Genomic DNA, 20316 nt, shown 5'->3' with positions numbered 1-20316 from the left:
GGATGACGCCGAGCGGGCGAGCAGGGAAGGGCCCCACAGGCCAAAATGTTCCGACCCGGGCTCTGATCCTGGAATCTGATTCATACGAGTGCAGCCCGGTGCCTCCCAGCTGCTCTACTTAATGGTGCAGATCGGATTACAGCCTCCCGGGTGCCTAAATTTAGCCCCCCAAATCCATACATCGATTAGTTTGACATCCTCAAGTGCCACGCACCCATTTCAGTAGGAATTACAAACGCTGGTTCGATCCAAAGGCTTGGTTTGAAGGCCTTGGCACGCTCCTCGATGCCCTCAGGGGCTCAGGCTGACAAGGGCAACACGAAACCCGGTGCCCCAACCCTGTGAGACACAGATCACCTCTGCGCCGCTGTGGGATGATTTGTTTTGAGCTGTAACAGCTCCTGGCACACCGTGCCAGCAGGGAACTGGCCGCACGCTTGCTGCGTGCTGACTGCTCTCTCTGCTGGCCAACTGAAAAATTTTATTTCCACGAGACAGGCCTGCAGAAATGCATCAACCGAGAAAATGCATGTCAGAAAAATAGAGCTTTTTTTTTTCCCCTAAAGTCCCAAACAGGCACATAAAAGAGGTTGAATTGAATAAATGATATTCTTAACAAAAAGGAAGCAGCAGAGGAGAAAGAGGCAGGACAGACATGGGTCTTCTGTCCCATCCCAGCTCACTGCATCCATAGTTTGGTGGAAGCGAGAAGACCGACCCATGGGACAGGGTGACCCCAGCGTGGATGTCAGGCCGTCAAGGCCTTGCCCTAACATTTTCAGTAGCAAACGTTGTAGTGTTGGGTTACTGGAGAATTTCCAGTGACCACCAGCACAGAGAAGCCAGGAGAGAGTGGGACTGTGAGGAACTTTTTTCTGTTTGTTCAATGCCTAATTCAAGGGTGACCGAGTCCAAAAAGCCACCACACGGGGACTCTCAGCACATAAATACTGTAATAGGAATGGACTACAGAAAGTCAGGACTTCTCTGTGGGAAAGGACAAGCTAAAGAGTGAGTAAAGAGAAAAAGGAACGTTTCTTCATGCTGATTTTTAACTTCTACATTCTGAATAATGGTTGTCTCTGTTCTCCTTAACAGCCTTGATCCTGAAATTAGACCAAACGTGGCAAATTCTCCTATCTGAGCCTCACTAAAGGGAGCGTGCCATGGATTTCAGCCACCAGGAACCAGCTCAGTAGTTTAATCAAGGAGCAAACTCATGTCTGGAGGGATGACAACCTGATGTTCTACAGCTCAATGGCTCTGTTGAGTGACGCCCAGGTGCTGGGTTTATGTGGCGAGGTTTTGGTAGTGGGGGGAGCTGCAAGGGTGGCCTCTGTTTACAACAGAGCAACACGTTTATGGTGGGATGTCAACCTCTGATCTGATTTATTAAAAAAAAAAGAAGTTGACTCTTTTGTAATAAAAATAAAAGACTTTATTCAGTTCAGTGTACCCTGGGTACTGTATTTGCCCAAACGCTTATTCCATATAAAGAAATGTAAACCATTCATAAATACAATGTAAGAGCAGCAAAACAAATCAAACCACCTGCAACCTGCAGCAGAAAGAGCTTCTTTACTTCACTGTGCTTTCACGGAGCAGCTGAGATGAGTCTGTCTGCCAAACTGGCGCACAAAGTCCGATAAGGGCAGCACTGAGCCCCAGCCCACTCTGGGATTCATACCGATGAAATCATCCAAGTTCATCTTGGAATCTAAAACAAGAGCAGAGAAGTGAAATGTCAGAGTTCCCGATTCAGCTTCTGTAGCACATACAGCTACCATGAAAATCCCAAGAAAAACCGTTTGAAAGTATAACTCAGAGCAGCTCACAGCACACTTGCTGAGCAGCAGTCCAACAGCTCTGCAGACCATACAGAGCCACCAGAACCAAATTCCATAGAAATGGAATTTGCTCCAGCTGCAAAAAGCCTGTGTAATTAGGCTCACCATTACAGATAGTGTAAGCGAGGAAGGGAAGACAACGTTTGGGAATCCCATACCCAGCAGTCCCAGCCAACACGCAGCCCCTGCAGCCCTCTTGTTTGCACCATATCTACACCGCAGCACAGCTTTGGGATTTTCTGAGCCCCAGCTCTCAGCACCTGCAAGGTCTGGCCCCTAACTTGACCTTTTCCTTGTCAGCCCCTTTGGGTACTGAACATCAAAAACTCTCTCAACCACAGTCCCACTGCTGCCACAAGTGCCAGCACTAGGCCACTTTCTACTTGACTATGTGGGGATTTAAAATAGCACAAGCCCAGCAATTTTCTGTTGGAACTCCAGAACAACCAGCAGAGGATAACAGTTCCAGCATGCAGGTAGCCTGGTAAGCTTGTTTTCCAATCCCCAGCTTGTCTTTTCCTCTCAGATGCTTTTATTTTACAATTAATGTGATTACTCATGTAGTTTAAGATCTGAAAGATAAACAAGTCCCTGCTTTATGTGCACTGAGCATAGCAGAAGAATAATTTAATTAAAATGTTCTGCGAATGGTGAAGAAGCCCAAGGGGGATTGTTCCAGCAGAGTCACAACCAAAGCAGCTGCTGTTAGCAACTTGGGAACTGCTGTCACACTGTCTGTAGGAAGGGAAACAGTCTCTGACAGTCAGGAGGGTGGTGGCAGGGCATAACACAGTGCATCAGGAGTTTAATGAGAGCAAAACCTGTTGTAACAGGCAAGCAAGAAGAAGAAACAAGCTTCACCGTCCCGCGAAGAGCAGATGGTCTAAAGACCAGTCAGTAGGTGGCACTAAAGCAGTATGAGAGCCATGTAACTGCCTGTAGTGCTCTCCCATCTCCTTTGGTTCAGGAGACAGAAGTCCCCCTTTGTCATCCTTGTTATTCACGTGTCACATCTAAAGGCTGTGCACTTATGTGAGACCTTACAGCTTTAGCCAACAGCTCCGCAAAAACAGACCACCACAAAAGCCTTTTTCTGAAGCAGATAAAAAGTGGCAAAAAATAATAATGAAAAATCTCCTGTTTATTTTTAAGATTTACAACACGCTCACAGTCCTCCTCTGATGCTGTAGGTGTTACACTAGTCTGCATTTGGGCACGCACAGAGCTAAGGCTTCCTCTTTGCCCAAACTCACTTTGTTTACAGTCCGTGAGACCTACCTGGTGCATTCCGAGATCCGTGCACGTTTTCATTTCTTTTTTGATCAAGTCTGACACTTTTGCCCTGAGCAGGGACAAAACAAAAACACCATCCGATAGTGCACAGCCTAACAGCCACGATACCTGTGGCATCTGCCAACAGGAGTTTTTGGAGTAATTCCAACCTCCAAAGGGGGTGTTGCTGTAACAATATATGGATGATCTTCTATTGTTAGGACAGGAGAAAACAGCTGTGAAGGAAGGCACTAACAAGCTATTTGAATTTCTGGGAAAACAGGGCTTGAAAGGATTGGAAAATAAATTAAAATTCATAGAAAAAGAGAAGTCAAATAGTTAGGGCATCTAGTGGCTGAGGGGGAACGAAGAATAAATCCAGAGAGGATTCAGTGAGGAAACAGGGGAGGTGATCAGGCATCGGGTAATAGCGAATAAAAGGTTATGGTTTGTTTACTGAAATGCGCTCCTGATTGACAGGCCGCATGCCATTGCACTCGCAAATAAAATAACTTCACAGAAGATCCTGTCTGAAGAAAATTATTTGAGGTGTTTCTCACAACAGTTTTATTTTCAAATGGGAATCAGGTTATAGCACGCATGAGCTGCTTAGATCTGTATCAGTCCTTCTTTCCTTCTGCTAGGATCCTGCCATTACCTTGTGGAGAAGGTACAGAAGGGAACTGCAGCCACCTGCCTGCCCTGTCTAGCAGCTGCCCGTTACAGAAACGCATCACACACGGCACCCACACAGTTCCTCAGCTGCCCTACCTGCATTCTTCAGAAATAAACCCCCAGAATTCATGGCTTCTAGGGATTTCAGTAGTAATAAAAAGAACAAAAAGCCTTTACACATCCATTCTGCCTGTGTGCTGCCAAACACCTGGGGAGAACTGAAAATCAAAGTGAGGCTTTTCAGCGTTAGGAGCTGGTGCTACCAGTTGTATCGAAGCAGTAAGACCTGAGTAACTGCAGGGTGCAAGCTGGATTTTACACAGGCTTGCAGCAAGGAGGGCTGATCTCATCGGGACTTAAACCATGCAGAATCAAACCTCATTCATTTGTAGGAGGAAGACTTAAAAGAAAACCCCAGGCTGGGCTAGCCAGCTCCAGAATGGTGAATCCACACCTCAAAACAGATCTTGTTTAGTTTTATTTAAAAAAGCAGGATGAGCACCTGCAGCAGAGGAACAGAGGCCAGAGCACTGCCAACACAAGACTTACTCCAACACAAGAATTATTCCTTTTGAGTTAGTATTAGGAAAAAAAAATGCTTCACTGGTTCCTGATAGTTTATTGGTTGAATTCCAACAGGAATTTCACAGTCCTTTAACACTTCCTGGTAAACTTCATAAAAAGGCATCACTGGTCCCAGTGCCTTGTCCCAGCACCACAGTGGGTATTTACATTACCCTATTTGGCCTACATTTGACTTAAATGCTACAGAATTTCCTTGCCCAAAGTGCTCTATTTGGGCTCAGCAGCTGCTCTGCCCTGAAGAGGCAATATTTCAGTATCAAGAACAAAACCTCCAATCTTTTTAAGTTTACTAAAAGCTTTAAACCCCCACTGGATAAGTGAAGCAGGGTGTGTTGAGTGTAACTAACATCCTTTAAGACGCAGCAGCACCAGAGCGCTGATTTTCTTTAAATACCCTAAGTTCACAAGCTCATTTCTTTTTAACAGTACAATGCTCATATACATTAAAAAAAAATATATGTATTTATGCTATTTTTCAGTCTTCAAGCATTTGTTTAGCATCAAAGACAGACCAAATAGATGTAATATGAGTCCTTGTAACTGATAAGCTTTTGTAGTCATCTTCTCAAGAGCTTATAACTCTGGCTTCTCTAAATGACAGCAATATAACCTCAAGGAGTAATGTAATGCTCTGATCTCACAAATAAATTGGCACTAAAGCCATATACGTGATCAATTCCGCCAGCTGTTAAATTACAGTCACCTCTAACACCAGCAGCGAGCAATTTAATCTTCCACAAACACAAATTAGCATGGAAAAGAGAGTACTCTAAGTGGGGAGGAAGCAATTATCCATAAAGGCATTTGGCGTGGATGAACATCAATGTCCCAGGCTGTTTTACACTAACCAAAGGTCAGCCACCTGGCTTCCTATCAAGTTTGAAATCAGGTGCTTTATGCCTGATAAGACTGTGCATACATTGAAGCACACACCATTACGAGGTGCCTCAGGTGAGGAAAGGAAAAACAAAATCAAAGCCTGAGAAACTTGCACTGAGCGAAAGGCAGTGTGAACGAGATGTCCTAGACCTGACAGAGTCTCCTCCTGTTCTGACCCCAATCCCAGAGCTACCCAGTCAGCGATCCTCCACCTTGGGTGGGCGCAGGGTAAGCAGTCACCGTCCCCTGCAACACCCAGGTGACTGCCCAGACAAGAGCACATCACCACAGGTGCACTCAGAGCCTTCCAGGTGGCTGGCAACAGGACAAGAAGCAAAGCACTCGAGTGGGAACACAGGAAACTCTGGTTGCATACTGGAATTGTATTGAATTCATAGCTGGGATCAAATATTGGAACACTGTGCCCAGAGAGGTGGTGCAATGGCCCTCCCTGGAGTTGTTCCAGGCTAGACCAGACAGAGTCTTAAAGCCCCTCAGTCTAATTGCACCGGCTTTTAGCAGGGTCTGGACTGGATGACTTGGGGATGCTCCTCCCAGCCTGGCAAGGTACAGGCTAAGGAATGAAGTATGGGAGCAATCAAAGTCTCTGCATCTTTAGCTACCTACCAACATCCCAAGGATGACCTGGGGGCTGGCTGAGACAGGTGTTTCATAGCCTGGAATTTCTAAAAATGCTTCACAAGGCTGTACCTGTGCTCCCGCCCCCACTCATAACTCATTTATACCCAAGTGAAACGCCAAACTTTCTTAGAAAGCAACACAAAAACTGTGAATTAACTTGCCTGTAGCTTAAAACCACAATAAACTTGGCTCTAGACACAAGACATGTTCCTTTGACCCCACCTTCTCTAACAGAAATATATGGTAGCATTGTATTATTAAAAAAGCAGCAAAACCAAACGTGCACAGCATCAACAAACTCCACCAAAACAAAACTTCACCACACTTCTCTCCATCTGGGAAGAAAAGGAGAGAATAAGCACATGGCAAACATTAGCCAGCTTGGCAAACACCTGGTTCGAGTAAGCTGAAACGCCGTGTGATAAAAAAAAGTGGGGTAATCACCGTGTTAAAAATTCCCTTTCCAACCCTAGGCAGGTTGCTTGGCCTCTGTTTCAGCTCCCCACTGCAACATTTCATACCTCTTACTCTCTGCTCAGTTTCTGAAGACCAGCAGTTCGTGTTTGATAACAGCAGTGGCAGCTGCCAGGAAGCACGCTACACTTTACATGTTCGGAAAAGGCAAGCACTGCAGAGCCCCATTTTGTCCCCACACACTGTGCTGGCTGGATACGCTTCCAAAGCACATGTCCAAAAGCACATTTATTTATTGCACCCACCTCTGACTGAATCATTCAACTCTGTTAAAAGGAAAAAGGAGTCCTGCCAGCTCACCTGCTGTTTCAATGCAGGGGTACGAGGGAGGAGGTTTCTGCCATTTCCCATCTGCATCTTTCATGTGAGATCTGTCCGAAGCAAACGTCTCCAGGTACAGATCTGCTCGTATCATCCGGATTTTCCTGAACAACAATGCACAATTGTATCAAGAGATATATGTACATAACGCTGCATTAGCCACTCTGGAGAAGAGCCCTTTCTTCCTCCCAGGGAGCCTTAGCTTAGTTAAATACTCCACTCAGAAACACTGGGCTAAGCTGCTGGGCTGTTAAGAATAAACATCAGCAAGGAAAGGCTTTTGATGATTAAACAACAGCAATTAAAGAGCTTTAGAAAAATAATGCAGTGCATTGAGTTTCTTGGAGTATAACAGAAGACTTCTATCAGTATATATCCACAGAGACAACTTCAACTTGGACTTCATGAAATAAAATTCATGCTCTTCATCTTTATTTTTTTTGTCCTCACCTGTGAAATTCAGGATGAAGGCTGTCATCCAGCCTGAAGGCCTCCGTGCTGTACCCGTCAAAAGGACAGGGGAATGGCAGCTCTGTGTCAAGATCATAAATGAAGTTCTGCTCCCCACTGGAGACACGAAGTAGGATAACGTGGTAGTCCTGGGAAGAACGGTAATTGTCAGGAGTTAAACAGTTGTTAACCAGAAACCGGCACAGGGAGTAGAAAAAAAGCCTCCTGGAAGCTGAGGCTACAGCTTCTCTTCTTTAGAGACTGCTTTCTGATGCTCGGGTATCACGCCTGTGATGTTCCAGCACCAGGAGAGACGTTTCCTAATGCCTGCCTCAGCCCTCGTGCCTTTTGGTAAGCCTTGCTATTCTCCCCATTACTTGTAGCCTTCTTTGATATCAGCCTGGGCAGCTAACCTGAAGAGTACGCTAGTCCTCATACCACATCTTTGATTCCTTAACATGTAGGAAACACGGGTATGGCAGGGGGTTGGAGAAACTCCAGTTATTATTTTCAGTGTTAGTTACTTACATTCATTGCAGTTTTCCAAAAAGTAAATTGAAGATAGTTGTTGTTAACTCCTATTCCTTCTCAGATCATCCCGATAACACTTGGACCTCTTTTTAAACCAAGCCTTTTGTACAATATAAACACACTGATAATTTTCCAGAAAATGATTCTGTAAGGACAGAATTTCAGAAATTCATAGATTTTTTTTTTTTAAAACAGAATTTCTGAAACAAATTGCCATGCAAAATTTATCCCTCCCATACAGTATAACCATAACTACACATCTTTAAAAGGAATTCTGTAGTGGCAACTACTGAACTACATTAAATTAAATGACACGCCAAAAACTCTGGAAGAGCTTACATACAAGCTGGCACCTGAAGACATGTATTGCTCACGTTTTTCCATCCCATGTCAGACCTATATGGATATTTTCACCCGTCAGCTTGTTACAAGACATCTATTTAACATCCTACAAAGCTGGCGGGCCCCAACAAAACCAGACAGTAATTTTCACAGAACTGTTGTGCACTCTTACCGATGCTAACTAAGCTTTGTCACCTGGTGGTTTTATGGGCCATCTCACTGCTATTTCCCTGTGAACAATAAAAGGGTTGCATTTAGGCTGCTGTAGAAGAATAATAAATACTAATACAGAACTACAGGACGGCTGAGGTCGGAAGGGACCTCTGGCACATACAGAGTGCTTCCTGATGCTCAGGGGGGACATAAACCTAAATTCATTCCAGCAGAGGTATCTAACACTACCCACATCTGATCCTGCAGACCTCAGCTGCAGAGGCACGCACTTAAATACTGACAAAGAAAGAACAGAGGGCCTTACCCAGACAACAGGCTCATCTCCATGCCCTGACTTCTGTTTCCAGAGCGGGACCTGAAAGTTAAGCAATTTGGCATAAACCACTCCTGACTTACAGAGATTAGTTTCACGTTGGGTAAGTTCTTTGCTAAACTCTGCATTTCATCAGCTTGTATCAGTGCTGCTGTCAGAAAGCTTGCTCCAGTTTTTATCTTTCAGAAACATTAAACTGGACGCTATTCTGGACCATATAATGTAATATTCCCCCTAACCTGATGGATGACAGGGAAAAATCATCCCACAGCCCTTAGGGGCACCGTGATTCCTTCTTCCCACAATCCAAGCGTGTCAGGTAAGGACATTCATAGAAACATTCAGGTTGGAAGAGACCTTTAAGATCATCTAGCCCAACCTTTAACCTTTAATTAAGATTGATCTGTTGTTTTAGGGCAACTTCTTTTAAGCTTGGAAAGAATGCCATGAACCTTTTGTTCCCCTGAGGGTATCCTTATCCTTGGGGCTTCTAGAGGAGAGAGCAGGGCTCTCTTCTGGTGCAGCAGTTCGAGCTGTTTCCTTTTACTGTTTCTCAGGTTCTGGTGTTGCCTTGATGTCTTGAGCAAATACTGCGTGGGGTCTGGAGGCCAGAAACAAATGAAATTCTTCATGCTCCCAGGTGCTGCTGCCTGCGTGCCTCTCAGCTGCTGCAGGGGGGCCTGGGGCCAAGACTCACCTACCCCAGGCTGTACTTAAAAGGCCTGGGGTAGTTAAAGCGCCTCCCACCTCCCCCCGCCTCTGGTTTACCACCCCCACGGAGCGCACAACTCACCCACTCACCATCCTCCTCTCGTTGGAGATGAAAACCGCGTAGAACTCCTCCACAGGGCGCTCCCCCCGACTCCTGATGTAGTCGCACAGCTTCCACACGTTTTCCTCACTGCAAAACACAACCGTCGACGGCACCGTTTTCTTTTCAATCCCCTTTTCACCTTCACTTCCAGCAACCCAAACCGGGCCGGGAAGGTTTCCCTGCGGGGTTTTTAGCTCCGTTTTCAACTCCCCCCCTCAGCGTGCCGCCAGCCTCCAGTCAGGCGCCGGCCGCCATTTTCAGGCGCCTCCCTTACCAGTAGCAGCCGGTGTAGGCGCAGGCGGCTCGGGGAGGCACCGCCGGCCGGTACCGGTCCTCATCCAGCTCCGCCATGCTCCGGGGGCAGATTTCCCGTGCTGGGGAACGGGGCCGGGCTCCTGAGGGAGCCGCCTGAGGGCGGGCGCGGAGCCCGTGAGGAGGCGGCGCCCGCCTGAGGGGGCGGCACGCGCCGCTTCCCGCCCGCCAAAAGGCTCAAACGGTGCTGCGCCTCCCGCCTGTAACCCTCCGCCGGCAAAGATTTAAAAAATACTTCCAAAAAAAAAAAAAAAATTAAAAGAGCGGGCGAGGGCCGGCCCTCAGTGAGGGCCGGAAGAGGGAGCCGCGCCGAGGAGGGAAGAAAGGGGGGAGGAGGGGGATGGAGGGCTCCGTGTGAGGCGGAGGGATCCGCAGCGGGCCGCGGGGCCGCCTCAGTGGGCGCCGCGCCTCCGGGAGGCCCTGCGGCGCCGCCATGGTGGTGCTGAGGCGCAGCGCCGGCAGCCGCCGGCGGTCCCTGGCTGCCATGGACTCGAGCTCCGAGTTCCTCTCGCTGCAGCCCGGCGGCAGGAGGACGAGCAGGCAGAGAGCAGCCCCGGCCGTGAGTTCCCGCGGGGTTCCCTCCGAGCGAGCCCGGGCGGGGAGCTTTGGGGGGGGGTTCGTTCACCAGCCCCCCACCCCCTCAGGCGGCCCCGCGGGCAGGTGCACGCGGGGGGTGCTGAGGGGGCTCGGAGAGCAAGGCTAAAAATCAGGGTTAATTAGTGCTGAAGTAAAAAAACCGTTAGTTAGGGGGTGTAATGTGGTTACGACTTCCCTTAAGGGGTTGATGGTGTTAGGGAAAGCCCGAATTTGCTCTTAGGGACGATTCGTGTGTCTGGTATTTCATCCACACCTTTCCAGCTCCGTCTTGCTGCTCCCATCCCCGCTCAGCATCACCTGAAGGAATTGGCTGCTGTACACACAGCTAGCTAGAGCTCAAGCTCTGCTCTTCCCAAAGGCAGAGCAGAACCACCTCAAAGCACCTCCCAGCTCTCAGGGCGAGCCCCGCCTCCGAGCGATGCTTTCAGCTCTCCGTGCCGCCGAGCTCAGCGTTCTCGGCTCTTTGGGTTCAGGCTGGGGTTTTGTTTTGCTCTTTCTCTTCCCCCTTCTCATTTCAAGTCTACTGAACTAAGCAGGAAGCAGCCCTTGGGGTGTCGTCTCTTTGCAAGCAGGCGCTGGAGGCTGCTTCAGTATCTCCACTTTGCCGTTGCAGTGTGCATGAGAAGCGGTTGTCAAAGCCTGCAAGGACTTGAGCTGCCCGTGGCACGTGAGGGAAGGCTGTGCAAAGTCAGGCAGGGCAAACAGCTGGCCCGCTTTCCTTGTGGGAGCAGGAATGAGGAAGTTAAATGTAAAGTTTTCACTGAAGCGAAAGCAGAATCCTTCTCATGAAACAGGTTGTAAGGTGTGTTTGGTTTGGTTTCTTTCTTTGTGTTTTTTCACCTCTTTGCAGAACTTTCCCATGCTTCAAGGCACAGAGTCACTCCTGTTTCGTTTGTAGGACCGCCAGCCTTTGCTGGAGCACTCATATAGCAGAGACATGTAGAAGTGCCCTAGATGACAGAGATGGCGATCCTGCTCCTAGCTGCTTGTTCACATCCTAATGTCTCTTCCCTGACTTTCTGGTGCGCAAAGACTCGGCAATAGCAGCTTTTGCAGTTTTCCCGATACCAGCAAGCCATTTACCTGCGTATTTCATCCATCTAGATTAAGGAGCATGCAGCAGAAAGTCTCAGGTAAACCGGAGTCTGATGGCTTCGTCTTCTCCCAAGTTTCCAGTCCCAAGGAGTCCTGTGGCAGACCGTAAGCGGCGGCTGTCCCTCTGGAGGCTGTTTGTCTGCAGCTTTACAACCCCGCTGTGATTCCTCAGGCCGAACAAGGTCGTTTTGTTGTGACCTGTACTTGACACCCGTGTGCTCCAGAGTTCCCTTTTTGTTTGGGGAAAGTGGGAAGTGGCCCTTTTCTCTGCTGAGCCTTCCTGAGTCATCTGCGTAGGGACTTGACACCAGAGCTCCTAGCCTAAACACACTTACCTGTTTGGCTGGCACTTGAGCATCTGCTTGCTTCCTTAGAGACACCCAACAGCTAACTTCTTAGAAGCAATTGTTGATCACTTCCCATAGTAGGAGGAAAATAACTTTCAAACTACTACAAAATTCCTTCCTGCAGTTTCCTTGCACTGGTTTAGCCACTTGCTTCTGCTGAATTTCACTTCTTGAGTGTGTTTTTTCAGCCTTGTGTGACTGATACGAGCCAGTTCTGCCCTGCTGGCAGCCTGCTGCAGGTAACGTAGTGCTTCTCAGTGTCTGCTGTCTCACTGACTTGGGATGCTTTTGTAGGAGCCAGAGGATGGTCAGGGTTCCTGGTCCATTGTTCCTGGCTGTGCCCTTGTTTGAGACAAGGTGAAGATAAAAGAAGAGCTGATAAAGAATAACACGAGTACACGGCACTGTGCTTGTTGCAGAGAAGTCATCAAAGAAATGCATAACTATGTGTACAGAGGTCTCCTGAGTTATTCCACTCTTTCCTTTCTTAAGCCTCCCGGAGGAAAAACATTAAACATCACTGTGGCAGACCAGGCTGGTCTCATCAAGCTTTAGGTCTTGTTTCATCTCTGCTGGGTCTGGGGAATAAAAAATGTCTTCAAGAGTTGTTTCAGATGCCTGGATTCAAACTTGTGCTAGGGCAAGCATCTCGTGAGGCCCCTTTCTATCAGCACGGAGAACAGGAGGGAGAAAAGCATTCTCCCACGTGCCCTTACCAGTGCCCTCCTCTAACTTCTTCATGCCTTTGCTGTTACCTTGAGCAAACACTAACTAAGCTCTTAGTAAAGTTAGTGCCGGGAAGCAGAAAAATCTTGTCTATTTTCTGACTTTGGAGTGAAATTTCATTTGATGTACTCTTGCTGGAACTTCATTTTGTAAACAGAACGACCCCCCAATCAAGGATATCACAGCTTCCCTCCCGTACTAAAAATGATAGTACTCACCCTTGTAGGAGCAGCAATGTGAAGAAGGTCAAGGGCAGTAAGAAGGGTTCAAAGCTTTGATATAACAAGCCTTACACTTTTTTTTGACAGAGCTCCTAATAAGCATCTTTAGCAAGGTCTGGAGATGGGAGAAAAACTCGAACTAGATTTTAATTCTAGGATGTATAATGTCAAGCTTGACTGTTCCTCTGAACAGTCAATTGAATTTAAATTTTTTAATTTAATTAGTTTAGTTTTTTTAATTTAAATTCAATTGAATTCAAAGTTTTGAATTTAAATTCCAATTCAATTTAAAGGTTTTTTTTGTTGTTGTTTTTCACGAAACACTAAGTTTATGTGAAAGGTTTTGCTGCAATATCTTTTTGCCAAGGATATTAAGCTTAAGTTATCCACAAGAAAATGGTGGGGAGAGGGAAGCTTTAGTTTTGAAAGTTTTTTTTTGTTTGTTTGTTTTTTTCCTCCAGGTTTTTCTTGAGCACAGGGTTTCTTGAGAAAGGGTTAGTGGAGCAATAAAGCAAAGAAATTCATGCTTTTGTGATAGAAGTGTTGGAACACCAAGGACTGGAGATGGTAGTGATCACAAACTCATTTACTGATCGCTCAGTTTTCCGTGTGCTGTCTGTATACCCATGGCACCTACCTTGCGTTCAGAAAGCAATGCAACCTTTGGGGTTAAAAAATAAAAACCAAAGAGGGCGGTGCTTTCCAAGAAAAAAAGATAAGTCCTTTTGGCAAACAGGTAGGTGAACGGAGTATGTACGTTCCTTCCTCGGTGTCCTGCTGTTAACGTGAGAGGATATTCACCAGAACCCAGTAGATAATTGCACTCTGGTTTTTGTGTTTTTTACCATCTTTCATGAAACAACTTCAGGTTACTTGACAGAAGCTAATGGCCTAAGCTTATGTGCATTTGGCATTGTTTTCTTCATTGGTGAGCTTCAAGCCTGTGTCTGGCCCATTATTGCTCACAGAATTTGTGGCAGAGCTAGACTTGGACTTAGATTACTGTGCTTAGTCTTAGCACTACAGATTATTAAAACCCTTTCCATTAAACACTTTCTCAAACTAAGAAGTGACTTTCTGAAATAGCTGTTTTCAGAAGATCTGCATCTTAGCTAAGCAATATGACAGAATTTTGCCTGTTGTTAAACACTGAGGCTGACGACAAGTCCATCAGCAGTTTCAGAGAGGACAGACAATGTCTAGATGCATGCTCATCTGCTAGGATTTGTGATTTCTGAAACGTGACTTGCATAAATTCATCTTAAGGTTTTGCAGGATCCACTGTGTCATTAAAATAATGATAATAATAAAACTTACAGGCATCTGTGTAATGCATTTTGGATTTCATATAATTTGCAAAAGTACTTAACGATTCGGTGTCATTTTGTGGTACAGTACAAACAGCAAGAGGAAGTGAGAACAAAGAAAATGACGGTGAAGATGTTCCAAGGCGTTACAACCTTCGACGGAGGAAACCTGTTGACCGCTACCAAGCTCCTATGGAAAGCAGGTTGAACGCACAGTTTCTCTTAAAACCTTATTTCTTGCACATAAGTGAGATAATTTTTTTCAATGCAAATACATGTGTTTGCGCACACAGTTCTGTTTCAGTTCTGTACCTTCATTCTGCACATGAACTTCGCTGTTTTTATCAGACACGTGTGTCCTGTGCCCATTATATTTCTTTGCTGTTTGGCCTACTTAGTGCTATGTATCCTTGATATAACAGTAATTAATCACACTTAATAGTCTTGCTCTTGTGATTTTCAGTTCACCTTTAAAAAGGGCGTAGTTTTCCACTTGTACCATGCACTGATGAAAAGCAAAAACGGTTAAAAATTCTTCTGGAATTAGGGATGAGTGAAACACGTGGCATTTTCTTTATCTTTTGATATCCTCCTCTCTTAAATGTATCTGTATCATTATTCTAAATTCTTTCCTTTCAGTAAGACAAAGAGATCGAGAGAGGACTAACTCGGGCCAGCCCTGTTCTGTCAGACAGAAAGAGTCACTTGAAAATGCTGGGTCACAAAAATGTAGAAGACGTGCCAGGTTGGTGTATGGCTAGTGATAGCTCTTACTTATCCGTAGAGCTGTCAGTCTCCTTACTGCATAATGCTTCAAAGGGTTTTCAGTTTAGTGGTAATTACAGAGTAAGTTTATGATCGGTACTTTGGTAGTCTGAGGATAGAGAGGAAAGAAATATTTGGAGGGCAGGAGGTGGATACTTTTAAGTTGGTTTCTTTTTTAAATCCAATATTTGTGGGTCGCTGATAAGATGATTATGGAGGTAGTGTCTGAGTTTCTGTAACTGAAATTCTTTGGTTCTGGAACTGAAGCCAGAATCCCCCCTTAAAAATCTTAGTCACACTATTTAATCTTGAAGGATACAAATTATTTTCTTAAAACCAAAAATAATTTTATTCGATTTAGAGGGAGAGGCTTTATGGAAGTTTTGTTGGATTAAAAAAAAAAAAAGTTATCACTCAAATACTGACTCTAGTTTCTGTTTGGAATCAACTAATGTTTCTATATGAAGTTAACCTTAAACAATAAAAGATCTAAATGAAATCATAAATTGCCTTAGTAATGATAAAGGCTTTTTGGATTCTGTAAGCAGTTAGTGCGTAGAGAATGCTGTTGATTGCCAGATATTTTGTTGAGCATTCTTGAAAGCAGACAGTTGTCACGAGGAAAATCATGTCATGGCCTTTGAAATCAGATTGCTAAGGAGTACAATGGACTGGAAAATAGATCTCAGAGTAAATTTTGAGATAGAATTCCCTTAATTTTTGGTGTTACTTAGTATCTGCTCTATTTTCTTTTTAACTTTCTGGTTTATATGCTTGCTTGCAGACAGAGACATGCAGATGACATCAGTGATTCTACACCCTCTTGCTCATCTCCCTTGCTTAGCACATGTGATACGGAGGAGAGTGGTGAGAGCAGTGAGGACAGCGAGAGCACATCTCCAAGAAGGTTGCTGTCATTAGAGAATAGGGGAGGGATGAATCTCCTTCAAATGAATATTTAGCCATGTTTAAGTTTATCTAAATTTAACTGTGTGAGTTTATGTCAATTAGTTAGGTCTTCTATATATTAATTAATGTTTTCTACATTTGCTTGGCATTATTATGAAAAACAAAAATCTTCGAGTTGCATCTTAAAGAAAAAGAAGCCCTATAACTTCTCCTTAATTCAAATCAGGACTTTTCGAGTGAAACTTCAGAAACAGGACCTAAAGAGAGTTCAGAGGGATCAAAAGAAAGTTGGAGGAAGTCAGGGAGATGCAATGCAAATAGATAGTGCGGTAAGTCTTAAACTAATCATCGTGTCAGCGAGTGTTTCCAGGGATTATGAAAGATCTCAGTGTGCCATCTACAACTACCTTTGTTGATGGTTTTCTCTAAAGCAACTTCAAAAGTTGCCCAGAATGTTTCCGTTGTGCTGAGATAATTTCTGATGAAACCTTGATCTAGGTTGCTGCTTTCTTTAACATACAAACTCTGTTGTGTTGAATTTCTCTTTAGATTGGATTTGAGAACGTGGGTGGTCTTTCCGAACACATCGCAGCTTTGAAAGAGATGGTGATTTTTCCCCTCCTGTATCCAGAAGTTTTTCAGCGGTTCAATATTCAGTCCCCCAGGTAACTCATTAAAGTGATAAATCGTAAGTCAGCTGTTTTCAGGAGAAAGTTCAATTCAGGCATCAATATGCTTCCATGCTTCAACATTTTGGCAGCGGTGAACGTTTGTTTTAGTAGTGGCAAAAAGTGGTTTCTTAAAAATGGATAGAATCCAGAATATTTGTAGGTTAAAAATATAAGCAACGTCTTAAAATTTTAAGTTTTACCGTCTGGTGTCTTTAAAAAGTTGGGTTAGTTGGGTTGGAGTGGTTTTGTTCTCAGTTTTATGTACAAGTCAGTGTCGCGTTAAAGGGGTGTAGCTGATTAACCGTCACGGGCCCGTTTGAATTCAGAGTACTGAACCAGTCGGACATTCACCAAAACTGGGGGTCCGTTCGGACAATCACCAAAAACGTAATAACCGCCTGGGGGTCCACTCAGACATTCACCAAAAACGTATTAACCACCTGGGGGTCCGTTCAGACATTCACCAACAATGCATTAACCGTCTGGGGGTCTGGTTAGATTCAGAACACTGAATTATCACGGATAATCACCCTCACCCAAGTCGCATTAATGAAAGCTATCACAATGCAATCAAGTATGGTTTATTACAGCAACAGAATATCAGGTTCTTTTGGATTGCCGGCGATAGTGACTGTCTGCAAAAGCAAGCTAATATGCATGAAATACACAGGCGTTATAGGTGTTATAGATGTGACAGGTGTTATAGGTGTTGCAGATGTTATAGGTGTTATAGGTGTTACAGATGTTATAGATGTTATAGATGGTATAGATGTTACAGGTGTTACAGGTGTTATAGGTGTTATGGGTGCACAGCCTAGAAATAAACGCGTTGAAAGGATCAAAGACTCTATATAGAGATTTATAAGCAAATATTCAGATCTCACCCAAAGGCGTCCCAATGGGGGGGGAAGAGAGGTTCAGCCCGTCGACTGATCCCAGGAGTCAGGAGGTCCTAAGGATGCTGTATGTCCTCGGGATGGTATCTCCCCTGACGATGGTATCTTCCCTCACATCCCCTCTCTCTTGGGCCAATTTATATTATTTTCTATCTTTTAGGTGGAGCTTGAGTGGCTCTAGTCAAGCATATCTTAGTTATGATTGGTGTAAAGTTTTCCCGTCTCCGTTTAAAGTAATAGGCTCCGAGAAATTCAGAGCGCATGCTCAGTGAGGGGTGGTCGCACCTTGGAGGCGGGTAGCTTTTGGGATGGAGGTGTGTTTTGGTATTATAATGATATTATAATGAGCAAAAAGTACACTAGGGTACAGCATTTGTCAAAACATGACAGGTCTTTGGCTTAGGGTGGCAAAAAGTGCTGCTTTGTGCACAAGAACAATCGAGGTCCCACCTGATCACAGAGCCTAGCCGTGGTGTCTCCACTCCACTCCACGCTCCGTGGTGTTCCTTAGAGCTAGCACACCAAGTTTCCCCAGCGCGATAGCATCTAAGGTTGGGAGCCTAGGGAACACTCAGATAATGCAGTTATGCCCTACCCTGAAAGCCTCTTCAAAGCTGTACCTTTTCCTTAAAAACGTGAATGTTAGTTTTATTTTCCTAGTTACTTCAGGCATTTACACCACAGTCAGCTTGATTAGTTTGTAGGCAAGAAGGGATTATCTAGTGGAAGTCAATTGTAATATGTTGCCTGGAAGCCCAATTGTTTTTCCTGCCTACTTTTGTTTTCTTTTTTTTTTTTCCCTCTGAGTGCTAAGGCATCTCTTTTCCTTCCGGCTTTAGGCTTCCTCACGTGCCATCAGCAATAGATGGTCTGAGAGACCAAACCCAGTAACTTAATGCTTTTGAGAGGAGCATTAAATGCTTTACTATCAGATTCTGCATATTATGAAAGCAAGAATATGCAGTTTATCACTGAAGAATGAAGTGGTGATTCACCATTCAGCCCATTCTCAGATTCTGTGCTGAAGTTTGCCTGTTTGGCTCCGGTTTGCTGTGATCAAACTGTTTGTCAGCAGTTTTGGAAGTGTCCTTCTGGGACAGTATGCTCTCTTTTGAAGGTTTTATACACTTGAGTTACCCCCTTATTCATTTCTTTGGGTGAAAAAAATGAATTTTCTTGTGAAACGTTGTAAAAATGCAGAACTTCTATCTGTTCTGACTCTACCCACACTTCAGCTATTACTGCTGTCTTGTACATGATGTGTTTTGGTTAGGAAAGACGCTTGTTCTAGAGATGATGGTTGTAGGAGGTACTCATCATGATGTTTTTTTTCCTATCTGGATCGTTTTTTATTGCAGAGGCTGTCTATTTTATGGCCCCCCAGGAACAGGGAAAACACTAGTTGCTCGTGCACTTGCCGGTGAATATAGCCGAAGTGACAGAAAAATAACATTTTTTATGAGAAGTGCTTCGGACTGCATGAGAAAATACGTGGGGGAATCAGAACGCCAACTTCGTGTGTTATTTGAACAGGTAAGGTTGAAATGCACAGTGTGTTCTGTCAGAGTTGAAACCATTATTTTCTGTGGTCAACGTTTTTAAGTAGAACTTGCTTTTTTTGTATTTTGTTATTTTTTTTTTCCCACTGAAACGGAAATGCCAGTGTTTCTGCTGTGAATGTCAGCTGTAGGAGCTACTGGAACGATTTGCTTCCTGTCACCCGGATACAGTGGGTTGACACAGACTGCTGTCTTCTGTTAGTCATGCCAGATACTCCAGTAGCTCTATCAGTAGAGGTCCCAGAGGCTGAAGTGAAAAATCTAGTTTAGATGACATTCCAACCATGATGTTTTTGTGTATTTTTCCTTTAGATAATGGTGTTTTACTCTGTGTTTTTGTGCTAGGCCTATCAGATGCGACCTTCAATTATTTTCTTTGACGAGATAGATGGTCTCGCTCCTGTGCGCTCTAGTAAACAAGACCACATTCATAGGTATTACAGTTTTGCACCTACATAAAATCTGCTTGATCTTTGGGGAATGAAAAAAAAAAAAAAAGGATGATGACCTGTTTAATTTACTGTGAACACGTTAATTTATCCTGAAAACTTGTAACTCAATGCCAAAACAGGTGCTTCTAAACAATAGTTGAAACCAATTTACTAAGCCTGATATCAGCATGTGGTCTGTGTTAACTTACCTATTGTTTATGTCTTAAAATGAGTCTTGTCCTTAAAGCTTGTCCTTTTTGACTACTCATGGAAGAAAGTCATGTGGAATGTGACAAAATTTACTGAACCAGTAAGTAAAAATTATATTTTTCTATTAGTTCCATTGTTTCAACTCTTCTGACGCTTCTGGACGGCATAGTTAACAGCGGGGAGATCGTGGTAATCGGAGCTACCAACAGACTGGATTCTATAGATCCTGCTTTACGAAGACCAGGACGCTTTGACAGAGAGTTCCTCTTCAACTTGCCAAATAAAGAGGTGAGAACTGAAATTCAACGTTAGCGCTACCATGGCAAAGTCCAACTTTATAGGAAAAAAAAATTGACAACTTGAACAAGAGAGTGATATGTGGAGACACTGCGTTGTTCCATGGAGGGCAAATCTGGTACTGAATATATATGGTCAAGATGATACCACCAAGTAGTTAGTTCTGTAATCAAACCTTTCATTCCCAAAGTTGTACCTGTTTGCTTAATTATTTAGTCCACTTGGGCGCTTTCATCATGAAGTTGTGTTTTTGGTCTCAGTCCTTCACTTATGAATGAATAGGGGGCATGTGTGCATTTGATTGTGCCCCAGATCAGTGGTAGTAGTTTGAGTCATAATTATTTTCTTCTTTATAGTAATTGTAGCAATTTGAAACATTGTGCCAGAAGTGCTTTCTGTGAATTTACTGCCTGAAAAGCAAATGTGATGAAGTAATGAGACTGTCACAATGAAAGCTTGTTAAATTTTAGAGAAGTTTTTTGGACAACAAAGAAATGTTTCTGGATAAATTTTTCATTGCAGTATTTTCCTCTGGGTCTTTTTCCTCTGGGTCTTTAGGTCTCGTAGTTTGGAAACTTGTTATTGAAGCTATAAATGCCTTTTCTTTCACTGTAGGTTCCTAGAAAAAAGTCCAGTGTAACAAATAAGAAATAT

At 44.3% G+C, this 20316-nt stretch overlaps 2 protein-coding genes and 1 long non-coding RNA gene across 10 annotated transcripts; 2 read left to right on the top strand and 1 right to left on the bottom strand.

Moving 5' to 3' along the window:
* The first annotated feature begins 484 nt into the window (after positions 1 to 484).
* On the top strand, positions 485 to 1455 carry LOC140000252 (uncharacterized). The gene is made up of 2 exons (XR_011805444.1): positions 485 to 1011; positions 1099 to 1455. It is a non-coding gene; the product is annotated as an uncharacterized lncRNA (long non-coding RNA).
* On the bottom strand, positions 1416 to 17836 carry LOC139998630 (protein N-terminal glutamine amidohydrolase-like). Of its 6 annotated transcripts, none has more exons than XM_072030077.1 (6): positions 17154 to 17836; positions 9307 to 9406; positions 8497 to 8547; positions 7146 to 7294; positions 6675 to 6799; positions 1416 to 1717 (listed from the first exon to the last, which is right to left on the bottom strand). In XM_072030077.1, exons 2-6 carry the CDS (start codon positions 9307 to 9309, stop codon positions 1584 to 1586), a joined length of 462 nt encoding a protein of 153 aa, XP_071886178.1. In that variant the 5' UTR covers positions 9310 to 9406; positions 17154 to 17836; the 3' UTR covers positions 1416 to 1583. The 6 variants fall into 6 exon arrangements, 5 of the variants coding, with proteins under 5 accessions (XP_071886178.1, XP_071886174.1, XP_071886175.1 ...); XM_072030073.1 differs by lacking the exon at positions 17154 to 17836 and adding an exon at positions 9594 to 9820; XM_072030074.1 differs by lacking the exons at positions 8497 to 8547; positions 17154 to 17836 and adding an exon at positions 9594 to 9820.
* LOC140000247 (uncharacterized) lies at positions 9904 to 19938 on the top strand. Of its 3 annotated transcripts, XM_072030071.1 has the most exons (7): positions 10050 to 10190; positions 10842 to 11030; positions 14013 to 14127; positions 14564 to 14669; positions 15474 to 15596; positions 15825 to 16263; positions 18524 to 19938. In XM_072030071.1, the coding sequence occupies exons 2-6, from the start codon at positions 10962 to 10964 to the stop codon at positions 16012 to 16014; spliced, it is 603 nt and encodes a 200-aa protein (XP_071886172.1). In that variant the 5' UTR covers positions 10050 to 10190; positions 10842 to 10961; the 3' UTR covers positions 16015 to 16263; positions 18524 to 19938. The 3 variants fall into 3 exon arrangements, with proteins under 3 accessions (XP_071886171.1, XP_071886173.1, XP_071886172.1); XM_072030070.1 differs by lacking the exon at positions 10842 to 11030 and having other exon boundaries at positions 9904 to 10190; positions 18524 to 19899; XM_072030072.1 differs by lacking the exon at positions 10842 to 11030 and having other exon boundaries at positions 9910 to 10190; positions 16148 to 16263; positions 18524 to 19901.
* Positions 19939 to 20316: the final 378 nt, after the last annotated feature.

Source organism: Anas platyrhynchos, chromosome 33 (assembly GCF_047663525.1).
Source record: "Anas platyrhynchos isolate ZD024472 breed Pekin duck chromosome 33, IASCAAS_PekinDuck_T2T, whole genome shotgun sequence".
NCBI classification, from domain to species: Eukaryota; Metazoa; Chordata; class Aves; order Anseriformes; family Anatidae; genus Anas; species Anas platyrhynchos.
The sequence above is the reverse complement of the archived record's forward strand: the minus strand, read 5'-3'. Positions and strand labels throughout refer to the sequence as shown.

Coding starts and splice junctions, on each gene's coding strand:
- LOC139998630 (XM_072030073.1), bottom strand. CDS start 9,670: ATGGCGGAGCTGGATGAGGACCGGTACCGGCCGGCGGTGCCTCCCCGA. Junction 7,295..8,496: donor GAGATGAGCCTGTTGTCTGG/GTAAGGCCCTCT, acceptor CGTTCTTCCCAG/GACTACCACGTTATCCTACT. Junction 6,800..7,145: donor CTTCATCCTGAATTTCACAG/GTGAGGACAAAA, acceptor ATTGTTGTTCAG/GAAAATCCGGATGATACGAG.
- LOC140000247 (XM_072030070.1), top strand. CDS start 10,065: ATGGTGGTGCTGAGGCGCAGCGCCGGCAGCCGCCGGCGGTCCCTGGCT. Junction 10,191..14,012: donor GGCAGAGAGCAGCCCCGGCC/GTGAGTTCCCGC, acceptor TTTGTGGTACAG/TACAAACAGCAAGAGGAAGT. Junction 14,670..15,473: donor AAATGTAGAAGACGTGCCAG/GTTGGTGTATGG, acceptor GCTTGCTTGCAG/ACAGAGACATGCAGATGACA.